Source organism: Myotis brandtii, unplaced genomic scaffold, assembly GCF_000412655.1.
Source record: "Myotis brandtii unplaced genomic scaffold, ASM41265v1 scaffold915, whole genome shotgun sequence".
In the NCBI taxonomy this organism is placed as follows: domain Eukaryota; kingdom Metazoa; phylum Chordata; class Mammalia; order Chiroptera; family Vespertilionidae; genus Myotis; species Myotis brandtii.
This window is the reverse complement of record NW_005371769.1, coordinates 817,258-830,115: the sequence shown is the minus strand read 5'-3', so window position 1 is coordinate 830,115 and position 12,858 is coordinate 817,258. Positions and strand designations below refer to the sequence as shown.

Below are 12,858 nucleotides of genomic sequence, written 5' to 3'. Positions count from 1 at the left end.
CCCTGGGCCCTGCCCTTCACCCCCGCCCTGAGCCCTGCCGGCCCGGCCCCTGCTCCCTCCCTCGGACCCAGGACCTGGCTTGAACACCGCGTCCAGTCCTGCGGAGCCCCCAGGGGGTGTCGGGGGCCTGGCTAGTCTGAACGGCGGCCTGAGCGCTTTCGTTCCCTTCTCTTGCCCTTTGCGGTGGGTGATCGCCTGGGGTAGGGGACCAGGAGAGGACTGTCATTTTCCCCGGTTCACGTAGCTTTACGGAGACTTGTGCTCCTTGTCTGTCTGGCCTGGTAGCCTCTTTGTAAACCACCAATTGAGAAATAATTGTGTTCGTTTAGTGCAGCTCTGCTATTTCTGCCTGCCGCTTGTGATGGCGCGAGGACCGGCTCCTGGGTTGGTTTTGGCGCCTCTTTCCGAGCAATAGCCCCCTGGGATGAGAGGGCTGTTCTCGGAGGGAGCTGCTGTGGGTGCCTCTGCCTGCCGCCTGTGCAGCGGTGGCCTTGAGTCATCCCTGGTGATCTCAGCTGGTGAGAAAGCCCGAACATAAGGCCAGACGTTCTGCAGTCCGACAAATGGCTTCATGAACTGGGAAAACGGTCCTCACTGGGTTCAGCTTACACTCAGTTGCAGAAAGCGTTCCATTGGACCATCCCGGTTTCAAGGGTTAAAATAGGAGTTCTTGGGTCATCTTTCAAGATAAATAACAGTTAAGGTGTTTTTTAAAAGATGTTTTTATTGATTTCAGAGGGAGGAAGGAGAGGGAGAGAGAAACATCAGTGATGAGAATCATCTAACGGTTGTCTCCTGCACACCCTCCACTGGGGATTGAGCCTGCAGCCCAGACATGTGCCCTGACCAGAATCTAACTGGGACCCCCTGGTTAATAGGAAGATGCTCAGCCACTGAGCCACACCAGCCAGGCCATAGTTAAGGTTTTAAAAGCGAGGAGGTGTTTATGCTAAATAGCATTTCAGGTTGGCCCGTGTGATTCAGTGGTTAGAGCGTTGGTTTGCACACCCCAGGGTTGTGGGTTTGATTCCTGGTCAAGGGCATGTACCTGGGTTGCAGGTTCAATCCTCAGCCCTAGTCTGGGTGGATGTCGGAGGCAACCAATCAATTTGCCTCTCACATCGATGTTTCTCTCTCTCTCCCTTCCACTGCCTCTAAAAATCAATGGGGAAAATCTCCAGTGAGAATTAACAAAAAAACAACAATACCTTAGCATTTCAGAGAAATTGGGATTCTCACATCCCAAACCAGTTGCCAGTGGGAGGTTCCTTTTAAATTGAAGCTAAGTAATTTACTTTTCACGTATTTTCCCTTTAGTGGTTGTGCAAATGTTCACTCCACTTTATTTGACACAGTGAGAATTCAGAGCAGGCTCCCCCCAGTTCTGACTTCTGTTGCCCATGTTCTGTTGACCAGATGTGAGGGCAGGCACAGTTGTGTGGGGACCTGTGTCGGCAGGTGTGCGGGTCAGCCCTGCACACCACCTCACACAGGGCTCTCCTGTGGCTGCCATGAGACAAGAGTCTGCAGAGGACTTTGTAAATTCAAACCCACCAGCACATCTCTCCAAGAGTGTCTTAGCCCGTTTCTGCCTTTCCCACTGTGATGACAACATTCTACCGGAAGCATTCAGTCTGGGGGCCGGTCCTGGGCAGGACTGTGCTTTGGTGTGTTTGCCCTCAAGATCTGCTCATTTCTGGGGAAAATCACACGCGGCACAGAGAACTCCAGGGCAGAAAGGAGTATTGGGTGAATTCTGGTTTGTTTCCATCAATTACAGAAAACAGATCTCTATTTCTTAACTGATCTGGCCTGGAGTGGACTCTGAGGAACATTAGAGTCATGGACTTCCAGGCTTAGGTTTGGTTGTGTGAGACTCAGGGTTCCCCTCACTGAGTAACTTAAGATTAAAGATGAAATTTGGACGGAGATTCTTCTGGTCTTGTTTTTACCTGCACCTCAACATGAAGCTCCATGACACTGTTAACGGAGAGCTGGTCTGAGCAGTCAGTCACGTGCCTGCAGCAGTGAGGGACAGAGAGGTGGAGGTGTGAAGCGTCCAGCAGCAGAGCGGGTGTGTGGCACTGCTAGTCACACTGCTCACACTGACAGCCCTCAGGCGTTCTCCAAAGGCTGTGTGTTGCCATGTGAGTTAGAGGGGCAGCTCACAGGTTCCACTCACAGGCGAGAGAAGGCCATCTTCAGAGAGGCCACACATTTTCAGGTGGAGATGACCTGAAATCCAGGTCCGACCCGAGGTGGTGGACACAGAACCTGTGGGGATCACTAATGTCCAAAACTGTGCGTGGCCCCCACCTCATGCCTCCAGCTTGAATCTTTTTATCATTTTGATTTTCCTGGTCATGAAGTCAGTGGGCCACCAGTGGAGGTTGAACTTTGCCAAAGCTAGGAGGGCTACAGAGAAATAAATGGCTGGCCCTGGCCGGTGTCGCTCAGTTGGTTGAGCATCACCCTGTGCACCAGAAGGCAGCCTGCACAGTTCCCCGTCTAGGCACGTGCCTGGGTTGCAGGCTCGATCCCCAGCAGGTGGTATGTAGGAAGCAGCCAATAGATGTATCGCTCACATCGATGTTTCTCCCTCTCCCTTCTCTTTCTAAAAATTAATTTAAAAAAACGTAAAAAAAGAAAAAGGGTGGGTGAGATGGAGGGGGCCAATGGGATAAAGGGGACACCTGTAATACCTTTCAACAATAAAGATTAAAAAAATAAAGCAAAGAAATGCCTTTCTAGTTGAGGTATTGGACTGTTGTTCCCCAGCAGTGTCCTTGTGAGGTGTGGTGACTGGTCTGCCCTACTGTGGCCATGCTGTCACCTTGATCCCTCATCTCATGATGGCCCCGAAGAGAACCTACCTAGAGACCCTCTTGCAAACCAGCCTCTTCACATGTCAGGGCCACCGTTCTGCGGCCCCCACAGGCTGGGAGCCTCCCTGCACCAGGTGGGGCAGGTGGGGAGAGAACTCGGGTTCCCTGTCTCTGAAGGCTGTCAGCCCAAGTGTGGTGTGTCGGTCTTTAGTGAGCAATTCAGGACTCCATATAAATTACCCAGTCGTGATGGTACATGGTGGTTAAGCAAAGTGCAAGCCCATATTGCTTCTGATAATTCAGTGGTTCTCAACCTGTGGGTCGCGACCCCTTTGGGGATCGAACGACCCTTTCACAGGGGTTGCCAAGACCATCCTGCATATCAGATATTTACATGACGATTCATAACAGTAGCAATATTACAGTTACGAAGTAGCAACGAAAATAATTCTATGGTTGGGTCACAGCATGAGGAACTGTATTTAAAGGGCCAGAAGGTGGAGAACCGCTGTGATAATGGCATTGCCTTGGCCAGGCCGTCTAGCTGTTCTTGGTCTTTCTTAGAGTGGAGACAGCTCTGGAAGTGGCCCCTCTGCCTGCGGAGCAGGGGTCTCACCCGTCGCTCCTGAGCAGCTTAGTGGAATTTCTCGGAAGTTCTGCTTTATAATGTTTTGCACTGACAGTGGATTTTTCGTGAAGTGACCTATTTGTCAGTTTTAAAAGTTTGTTTTTCTTCTTCGCAGCATCATGGCCAGCCCCAGGACCAGGAAGGTGCTCAAGGAAGTCAGGGTGCAGGAGGACAACAACGTGAGCCTGTGTTTCTGTGGTGCTGTGGTTCGGGCTCCTGGCTTCTCGGAAGTGGCTGCAGCCTCAGAGCTCCCCTCCCTGTCTGTCGGCTTCCCAGTCAGCCTCTCCTCTGCTCCCTCTTGCGGCCACCCATTGGGTCTTTGGGGTCCCTGGGCTCTGGGGTCGCCCTGAGCCACCTGGGCGAGTCGCACCTGACCCTCTCCACAGGTGTGTTTTGAGTGTGGTGCGTTCAACCCTCAGTGGGTGAGTGTGACCTACGGAATCTGGATCTGCCTGGAGTGCTCAGGGAAGCACCGCGGGCTCGGCGTGCACCTCAGGTCAGTGCCTGCTCCCGCTGCAGCGCGGCTCCCAGAGGGTGCAGCACCTCTCAGGAGCTCCGCGTGCCCTCGGAGCCTGTGGCTGCGCTTCTGTCACAGGAAGCACACGTGTCTAATCCACAGTTTGGGGGCTCTTCAATGCCAAGCACTTGATAACTAGTTCGATCCTCGGCCTGTAGCTTCGTGCGCTCTGTCACTATGGACAAGTGGAAGGACATTGAGCTTGAGAAGATGAAAGCTGGTGGGAATGCTAAGTTCAGACAGTTCCTGGCGTCGCAAGAGGACTATGACCCCTGCTGGTCCCTGCAGGACAAGTACAACAGCAAAGCGGCCGCCCTCTTCAGGGACAAGGTGAGGCCACGAGCGGGCCCAGGCTGCTCCCATTGGGACTTTAGTGACTCCAGTCCACATACAGAAGGGCATGTGGCCCTGTCTGGTCGGCGCCCTTCCCTTCCCCCCTCCCCCCAGGGAGGCAGGTGGCCTGTGGTTAGTAGGGGTGAAGGATGAGCCTTCCTCACCACCCCTGGGAAACTGGCATCCACACACCTCTGTCCATCTTGATTAAGATACTCCTGAGAGCAGTGGAGCCTGTGGGGGACAGAGAGGTGACCAAGAACTCACCCACACCATTGCAGAGGGAGACCTGGTCTCAGTGTTCACGTAAGGCAGAGACCCTTGCCCATGGCCACTGAGCCCGGGAGGGCTGCATGGGGGGCACAGTAGAGTCCACTGGAGCCAGCACCACCTAGGGTGGCCCTGACAGGCCTGTACTCTAACCCCCTGTTCCCTCGGCAGGTGGCAGCTCTGGCTGAAGGCAGAGAATGGTCTTTGGAGTCATCGCCTGCACAGAACTGGACCCCGCCGCAGTCCAAGACGCTGCCATCCACTGCCTACCGGTAGCTGCTCCTCTGGCCGCTGCTCTCGGCTATCCCTGACCTTAGCTCAGGGTCCTTGTGCTGTCCTGGTAACAGCTACCGTGTGCATTCTTCCCAAAAGCAGTGGGGAAAACAACCTTTTAGATTGTAAAACAATATAAGCTTTTTTTGTCAACCAGGGGAGATGTGTCTGGAAGAAAACCTGCCCTCTCTACACTGCTCAGGCACCAGCCCAGTGCAGATCCTTCTAGAACAGGGGTCCTCAAACTTTTTAAACGGGGCCAGTTCACTGTCCCTCAGACCGTTGGAGGGCCGGACTATAGTTTTAAAAAAAACTATGAACAAACCTATGCACACACTGCACATATCTTATTTTGAAGTAAAGGGGCCAGTTCACTGTCCCTCAGACCGTTGGAGGGCCGGACTATAGTTTTAAAAAAAACTATGAACAAATTCCTATGCACACTGCACATATCTTATTTTGAAGTAAAAAAACAAAACGGGAACAAATACAATATTTGTATTTGCATGTGCCCCCCGGGCCGTAGTTTGAGGATCCCTGTTCTAGAATGTGCCCATGACATGCATGCAGTTCTGTAGGACATGTGTCTCCTGTCCTTTGTGAGGGTCACCCACCCCCCCAGACTGTAGGCACACTGTGGGTGAGCTGGCCTCATGGTGCTCATCTTGCATCTCAGACATCAGAGGCTGGTGTTCGGTGTGACTGGTCTCAGAAGGCTCCCCACTCACCCCGGGGGTGCCAGGGTCCTCCCCACCTGTTGCCCCTATTGTTAGGCCCTGTCCATAAGGCTGCACCGTCTCCCCTGCTTCTTGTCGGCTTCATGAGCTACCTTCCGGATAGAGCTGGAGTCCAGCTCGGCCTCGCTGTGCTGTTCTTAGAGGCGCCCAGGTGTGACCAGGTGGTCCTGACAGTACCTCCCAAAGGCCTCTGTGGTGGCCAGCAGGCATCTGCTGCCCTCTGGTGGCCGCACCAACCGTCAGCTCCATTTCAGGGCCTCTGGCCAGCCGCAGAGCTCGACTGCCTCCTCGGACAAGGCCTTTGAGGACTGGCTGAACGAAGACCTCAGCTCCTACCAAGGGTGAGGCCCAGGGCGCTGGGAGCTGGAGGTCTGGTCGCTCAGGCGAGGACTGCCAGCCCCGCTCGGAATGGGGTCTGGAGCGGGAGGAGTCTAATACTTAGGGGAAGAACACGCTTCTGTCCCGGGCTCTGCCTGGCCTGTTGCGGGTTGTCCTGGAGCCATCAACTTGCAGTGTTGGATGGCTCCTGCTGCCCTGCGTGGTGGCTTGGCCTTGCCATGTGGGCTCCTCAGCCGGACGCAGCAGGAGGGGCTTCAGTGGGCAGTGCGGTGGCTGCTGTTTCCCTGTCAGGGCCCCGGAGAGCCGCTACGTGGGGTTTGGAAACACGGTGCCGCCTGCGAAGAAGGAGGACGACTTCCTCAACAGCGCCATGTCGTCCCTGTACTCGGTGAGTGCGCCCAGCAGGGGGCGCCGGCCCTCCTCCGCCACCATGCCTCGTGTGTCGTTCAGGTCCAGAAATTTTCACTCATTTACTTACTTGGGCAACAAGCATACATTTCAAGTTAGCAAGGAGCATTTCCTCCAAAGAACGAACATTCTGTGTGGATCTGGCACCGCCCGGCCTGGCCCATGTTGGTCCTCATGCTGCTCTGCTGGCCAGTCTGGGAGAGATGAGGTTTGGTGGCAGAGTCTCTAAGCTGCCCGGCTCTAGCACCCTCTGGGGATGGCACCCTCAGCCATGCATGGTCCCTACCTGCTGAGGCTTCCGGTTGAACCAGTGTATTCCAAGGAAGTAGTCACTGTTTTTTTAAAAAATGGGTGTTGCTCCATCAAAGCATTGATGTGATAGGAACACTTGCAGACACCTGAGGGCCATGCTGGGAGGAGAGGGCTCCTCTGCTGGTGGGACAGGCCCTTAGAAGGGCCAAGTGAAGGACGCACAGGCGGACATGGGACCACAAGGCCGCCGGGGCCGTGTGTGCTCAGAGCTGGAGGAAGCTCTCGGGAGCTGCCCCTTCCCGGCCGTTTCTGTAGGATCCTATCTCAGGCGTGGCAGGAGGCTCACTCTGCCACCTCACGCCCCCTTGCCCCGTGCGCACTTACTCCAGAGAGGAATGAGCTGCTCAGTAAGTTATTTAAAACCACCTGTCGCCAGTCTCAGCTGGGTCTCGGGGCAGGAGGCAGGTCTGTAGTGACAACCCACTGGGCAGGAATTTCTTTGGAGAAAGGTGCCCGCCCTCAGGATGTCCTGTTTCGTGTCTTCGTTGTCCCGGCACCCGCAGGGGTTTGTCTCCTTATCTGATGAGGACGTCTTCTGCGCACAAGCCCTCTGCGTTGCTTCGGGAACGAAAGGCTGTGGCGGATTTAAGTCAGATGTTTCTGTTCCTAAATAGTTTCAGTTGGTTTTGGAGGCTTAGGAGGAAACTTGAACTTAGTCAAAAGAGAAGAGGTTGTAGTGCCCCACTCGCCCCAGGACTGGTCTGTCTGCAGTGGGCACCAGGCTCTCCCCTCAGGGCAGGTGGGGGCATCGAGAGCTGTAGGAGGAGCTAAGGCAGGGGCTTGGGCGGGGCCCATGGTGCCACCCTGTGGTCCAGGCCTGGCTCTTCTGTCATTAACATCACCCTGACGGGGCCCCAAAGTGACCTGAGATGGTCAGGCCTCCTCTGGAGGTGGATGGTGCGGTGCGACCTGGGCAGCCGCGTGTGGCCTTGACGTGGCCTCTGCTTCCTTCCAGGGCTGGAGCAGCCTCACCACCGGAGCCAGCAGGTTTGCCTCAGCAGCTAAAGAGGGTGTAAGTGCCATCCCAGCGTCCCCGGGCCCGACCCGCACAGTCTGGCCGGCCTGCAGGGGAGGGAGGAGTCGTGAATGGGAGGGGGGAGGCCCTGAGAGGAGCCCGGCATTGAGGAGCTCCAGCCCCTTCCAGCCCCCGTGGCATGATGCCCTCCCCACCCCCATGGCACCACCACTTGGCCGTGTGGTCCAGCTGGCTCTCGGAGGGCTGTGCCTGGGAGGTCCGAGCACCTTTCAGCGGAATGTGTGGCCAGGCTTTTCTTCCTTTCCTGTTATAATAGTGACTGGGGGACTGGGCATCCAGAGGGGGTGGCAGCAGCTGGGTTGTGGAAAAGCACATAAAGGTGGGGTTGGGGTGGCACCAGTGGGGGCCCCGTGTCCCAGAGAGCAAGTAGGACAGTTGGCCCAGTGACTGCATGGGTGTTCCTGCCCCCCGCCAGCCTCCCTCCAGTGGGGGCTGGTGTGCTGGGCAGCCTGGCTGGGCCCTTGGAGCCACTGCAGGGGAGCACTGGTGCCTAGCGGCATCAGCAGGCCTGGGACAGCGCCTGTGAGCCCAGCAGAAATGCGGCGGCATCATTCAGGACAGTGTCAGCCTTCTGTTTCCTTTCCAGGCTACAAGGTTTGGATCCCAGGCAACTCAGAAGGTAACAGGAAGGCTGCGCCCTGTGTTCGGTTACACCCTCGTCTGTCGGGGTCTGGCACGCCCGGGGGTGCCCTCGGGCCCGCGCTCCAGGCGGGGGCAGTGCTGTGTGCAGCCTGGCCTGTGTGTGGGTGTCTCCCAAGTTCACGTCCGCTGTGCTCCTTCAGGTGCCCGCGGGTTTGGCAGGCAGGGTAAGAGGCTGCACCTGCGTAGGCCTGTGGGGCTGGAAAGTCACCCTGTCCATTCGCAGCCTGGGTGCTGGGCAGCCACGCGGCCACCGGCAGAGCCCTCGCATCAAGAAGGAGCAGGCGGCAGGCGGCTCCACTGGGCGGGAGGAGGCTCAGCGTCACTGAGGCGAGGCTGTGTCTGCGAGCCAGCCTCCTTGGGCCCCTCGGGCTGGCGTCTGTCCCGTGTCCCTGGTCAGTGCCTTCTCTTCCTGTAGGCAGGGGTCTCGGCTGCAGCCTTCTCTTTTTTCAAATCCTGGTTAATGGTCCCTGCAGTCCCCCGGAGGTGCCAGGGCTCTGGGCTGGCCTGTCCTCCCAGGGCTGGGGGTTAGGACTCATGAGGCAGCGGCCATAGGGCTGTCCCAGGCCCCAAGTGAGGGAGGGGTGGCTTCTCCCCCGCTGCTGGGGGCCCCTGCTCTGCTTCTCTGAGCCCCTACTCTTTCAGCCCCTGAACCCCTCACTCACATGGTTCTGGATGGTGGTTAGTGGGAGTGGAAAGCAGGGTTCAGTGACAGTGAAGGGGGCTCCAAAGTCACTCTGGGGCCCCGTCAGGGTGATGTAGTGATGCGACTCGAGGTGCTTTTGGGGGTGCCCATGCTGCTCTACTGCCTTGCTCTCTCCTCTTTCCCCACTCGATCCCTGTGCCGCTGGGTAAAGTTCTGGGGTTCCAGGCAGCAGCCGGAGCTGGTAAGGCGCCGCGTCCGCGTGTCACTCTCAGCACGCCCTCATCTGCGGGGCCTGTGCTGGGTTCCGCTGTCGCCTGCTGTGGCCTGTCCTGTGTCTGCTTACGTGTGCTCACGCTCAGAACTTCTCACTGGCCTGATTGGCTCCTGTTTGGCCCATGCAAGCTGCTTGGGGACCCGCACTTCCTTTGTGACCCAGAATGCAATGGGCACTGATGGCCTGGGATCCACGGGAGCTACTTGGCAAGACTTGCATGGAGTAATTTTCTTGAACCAAACACTCCAAAGGTGTCTTATCCCAGGAGTGAGGTCCTGGCACCCATCCTGAGGCCTTGCTCACAGTCCCTGTCATCCCACTCCTGCCCCCACCTCATCATCTCCCAGCTCTGTCCCCTCCCCTCAGCCAGCTCCTGATGCTCGCTCTCCGTGGCTGCGGGGGCTCACGCTGGGCTGCTGAGGTTGCGCCCCTACACCCTGGGGAGCATGTGAGGTGACCTGCTACTGGCCGGGCTGTCTTCACCAGGCAGGATCCACTGGGCCCTGAGGGGAGACCCTGGAGGCGAAGGCTGGGCAGGGCGGACCCCAGGGCTTGTGCTGTCCCCGGGCCCCTGCCCGTAAGACTGCGTAGCAGGGGGCAGCGGGTCCGGCCTCTGTGTGGTCAGGGTGCTCGGGGCCACTTCTGCGCAGCTGCTGTGAATCCCGTATGCCAGGGGACTGCTTGCTGTCTCTGCCCGCAAAACTGGCAGCCGCTGTGCTGACCCTCGTCCTGGGGTGAACATGGTTCCAGGAGCTCCCTGACTTCCCTCTCATGGCATCTGTCCTCATGCAGGCATCAGAGCTGGGCCACAGTCTGAACGAGAATGTCCTCAAACCTGCCCAGGAGAAGGTAACACCCACTCCGCATGCCATGCTCTTCTGTCTCCCATGGGCCTTGTCCCCAGGGCAGCTGGTGCAGTGGGCAGGCTGTGTGCCTTGTGTCCCCTGATGTGCTCCCCATGTTCTCCCCATGTCCCCATGCACTCCCTGTGTTTCCCTGTGTGCTCCCCATGCTCCTCCTCGTGTCCCCCTCCCAAGGGGCTGGTAGCACAAAGGAGGCCCAGACGCGCAGGAGAAGCTTTCGGTGGCTGGGGGTTTAGGGGCAGTGCCCCGTCCTCAGGAGGTGGTGGGAGATGCTGCAGTGTTAGCCTGGCGTGGGGTTGGGGTCAGCTGCTGTGGGGGGTGCTGTCCTTCGTTAGGAACGGTGCTGGGCTCTGTCTGTCCGCCCCCTCCCCTCCCCCCCACCTCCCCAGTAACGACACTGCTGGTCCACGCAGGTGAAGGAGGGAAAGATTTTTGATGATGTGTCCAGTGGGGTGTCTCAGCTGGCGTCCAAGGTAGGGTGCCCGTCTACACGTGGGCACAGCTGGAGCCGGTCTCCACATTCTGGCCCTGGCACGGGCGCCATAGGGCCGGGCACTCGTGCCCGGGTCACTTCTGCAGCCGGGGCCCTGGCCGCTGCTGCCTGTAAGCCGGCTCCATGCCGGCGAGAGGAATGTGGAGACAGCTTCATGGGCGGCACAGGGGCTAACCTGTCGCTTCTCTTCCTTCTATCCTTTTGCTGCGCTGACCGTCCCCTGGTGAGTGTGGCCCCTCTGGGCATGCTGGGACGCCTGTCTCCACCTCCCCGCGGGGGTGGAGCGTGCGTGTGGGTGCGGCCCCATCTCCTGTGCCTGCAGCGAGTTTCCCTTGCTCCTGAGGGCCCAGCCCTCACTGCCCCCCAGCGGCCTGCCTGCCGGCAGACCCTGTTGGGGCGAACAGTAGTGACAGCAGGGATGGCTCTGTGGCTGCCTTTCGGAGCTTGGCCGGGTCGGGCAGAAGGCCGTCGTGGGCTCCGTGTCTGAGCTGTGTCCCATCCCCTTCCAGGTCCAGGGAGTTGGCAGCAAGGGGTGGCGGGACGTCACCACCTTTTTTTCGGGGAGAGCAGAGGACCCCTCAGACAGGTATGCCGGGTCTCCTGTCCTGAGGTGGCCCCTTCCCTGGGCCTTTTCCTCCAGGGTCTCGGAGGCAGTCAGCACCCTCATGGGTCCAGGGCACTGAGGGCCCCAGTGCAGGAGGTTCAGAGGTGCAGCGGCTGGTTGGTGCCCCTCACCCCTCGCTCCGACGTTCTCCCCTTGACCTGGAGGAACTCCTGCTGCCCAGGGCTGGGGGGAGTCTCACCCCATCCCTGGGGGACGGGCCAAGGCGGGCAAGAGGCCTTCCTGCTAGAGCCCAGTGTGCCGCCCTTCTCTTTCTCTGGCCCTTGGGGGGTTCCTGAGGATCTGGTGAAGAGATGGCCGTGCTGGGCCTGGTGGGCAATGCCAGTCCACCCCATGGGTTGCGTTTCCCAGGCCCCGGAGCAGGAAGCCACTGCTTTCTTGCCCAGGTGCTGTGGTGTTCCATTGGTGTGGCTGTGGGGGGTGGGGGGGCAGCCTTCGGCCTGAGCAGTCGTCTGGACAGTGGAGGCCTCCGCATTTTGGGTTTTCATTCCCGTTCCCTCAAGGCACCCTCTCGGCTCCAGCGGGAGGCCTGTCTGAGCCGCACTGAGCCCAGGCTTCCCTGGGGGTCCCCGTTCTCAGGGGAGGTGCCAAGGGAAGGCCAGGCGCTTGGGAAATTGTTGTTCAGAGTCCCCCTCTTTCCAAGGCCCCTGGAGGACCAGAGCTACCAGAACAGCGGAGGGGACAACTCCCAGAACAGCGCCATCGACCAGAGCTTCTGGGAGGCCTTCGGGAGCACTGACCCCGCCAAGGCCCACAGGTCCCCGAGCAGTGACAGCTGGACGTGCGCTGATGCCTCGGCCGAGAAGCGGAGCTCAGACAGCTGGGACGTTTGGGGCTCGGCCTCCACATCCAACCATAAGAACAGTGACAACAGCGATGGCGGGGAGGCCTGGGGGGGCGGTGGGGAGGGCCGGCCCAAGACCACCAGGAAGGCAGCCCCGAAGGCCGCTCAGGTGGACGAGGGCTGGGACAACCACAACTGGTAGGCGTGCCGTGCCCGGCCCCGACCGCCGGCAGCCACTGTGTCTGCACTTTGCCCTCTTCCAGCACCTTCCACTTGAGCAGAAACCCGGCCGCGGCGTGGAGACAGGGTCTTGGGCGGGACTCTGGGACCCCATGGCTGCAGGGGTTAGAGGCCGGCTGCTGTCCTGCTCCGACCTCCCCATCTCCCCCTCCTGTTCCGGGTGCCATGGCGGGCCGGAGCTGGCTGCTGTGGGAGCCGCCACACGCACTAATAAACCCTCCGGGGCTGCCTGGGGTCGTGAGTGTTGCTCTGGGTCTAACTTCCTGCCTGTGTTCGCTGCAGTTCTCTCTTTTCGGAGAAAATGCCCAAAGTTTTAGAGACAAATACCAAAAGCAGCACCAGCGCTCCTGTTGCTGTCTGCCCCCAACAAGGGCTCTGCCCCAACCCCCACCCCGAGCCCTGTCAGCGCTTGGACTTGGACTGGCCCTCTGAGCCGAGGGGGCCCCGCCCAGGACACCCTAGTGAGCTCCGACACAGGCAGCGGTTCTCAACCTGTGGGTCTCGACCCCTTTGGCGGTTGAATGACCCTTTCACAGGGGTCACCTAAGACCATCCTGCATATCAGATTACATTATGACGATTCATAACAGTAGCAACATTACAGTTATGAAGTAGCAAC

General features: G+C 58.6%; 1 protein-coding gene across 15 annotated transcripts; it reads left to right on the top strand.

Moving 5' to 3' along the window:
* The first annotated feature begins 3,568 nt into the window (after nt 1–3,568).
* Nucleotides 3,569–12,571, top strand: ARFGAP1 (ADP-ribosylation factor GTPase activating protein 1). 15 transcript variants are annotated; one of them, XM_014532833.1, is made up of 14 exons: nt 3,569–3,632; nt 3,840–3,949; nt 4,129–4,300; nt 4,745–4,845; nt 5,838–5,924; nt 6,214–6,310; nt 7,598–7,654; nt 8,265–8,297; nt 8,461–8,484; nt 9,175–9,204; nt 10,030–10,086; nt 10,514–10,573; nt 11,103–11,179; nt 11,859–12,287. In XM_014532833.1, the coding sequence occupies exons 1-14, from the start codon at nt 3,573–3,575 to the stop codon at nt 12,199–12,201; spliced, it is 1,308 nt and encodes a 435-aa protein (XP_014388319.1). In that variant the 5' UTR covers nt 3,569–3,572; the 3' UTR covers nt 12,202–12,287. The 15 variants fall into 15 exon arrangements, with proteins under 15 accessions (XP_014388319.1, XP_014388323.1, XP_005885618.1 ...); XM_014532837.1 differs by lacking the exon at nt 11,859–12,287 and adding an exon at nt 11,567–11,852; XM_005885556.2 differs by lacking the exon at nt 8,461–8,484.
* The last annotated feature ends 287 nt before the right edge of the window (nt 12,572–12,858 follow it).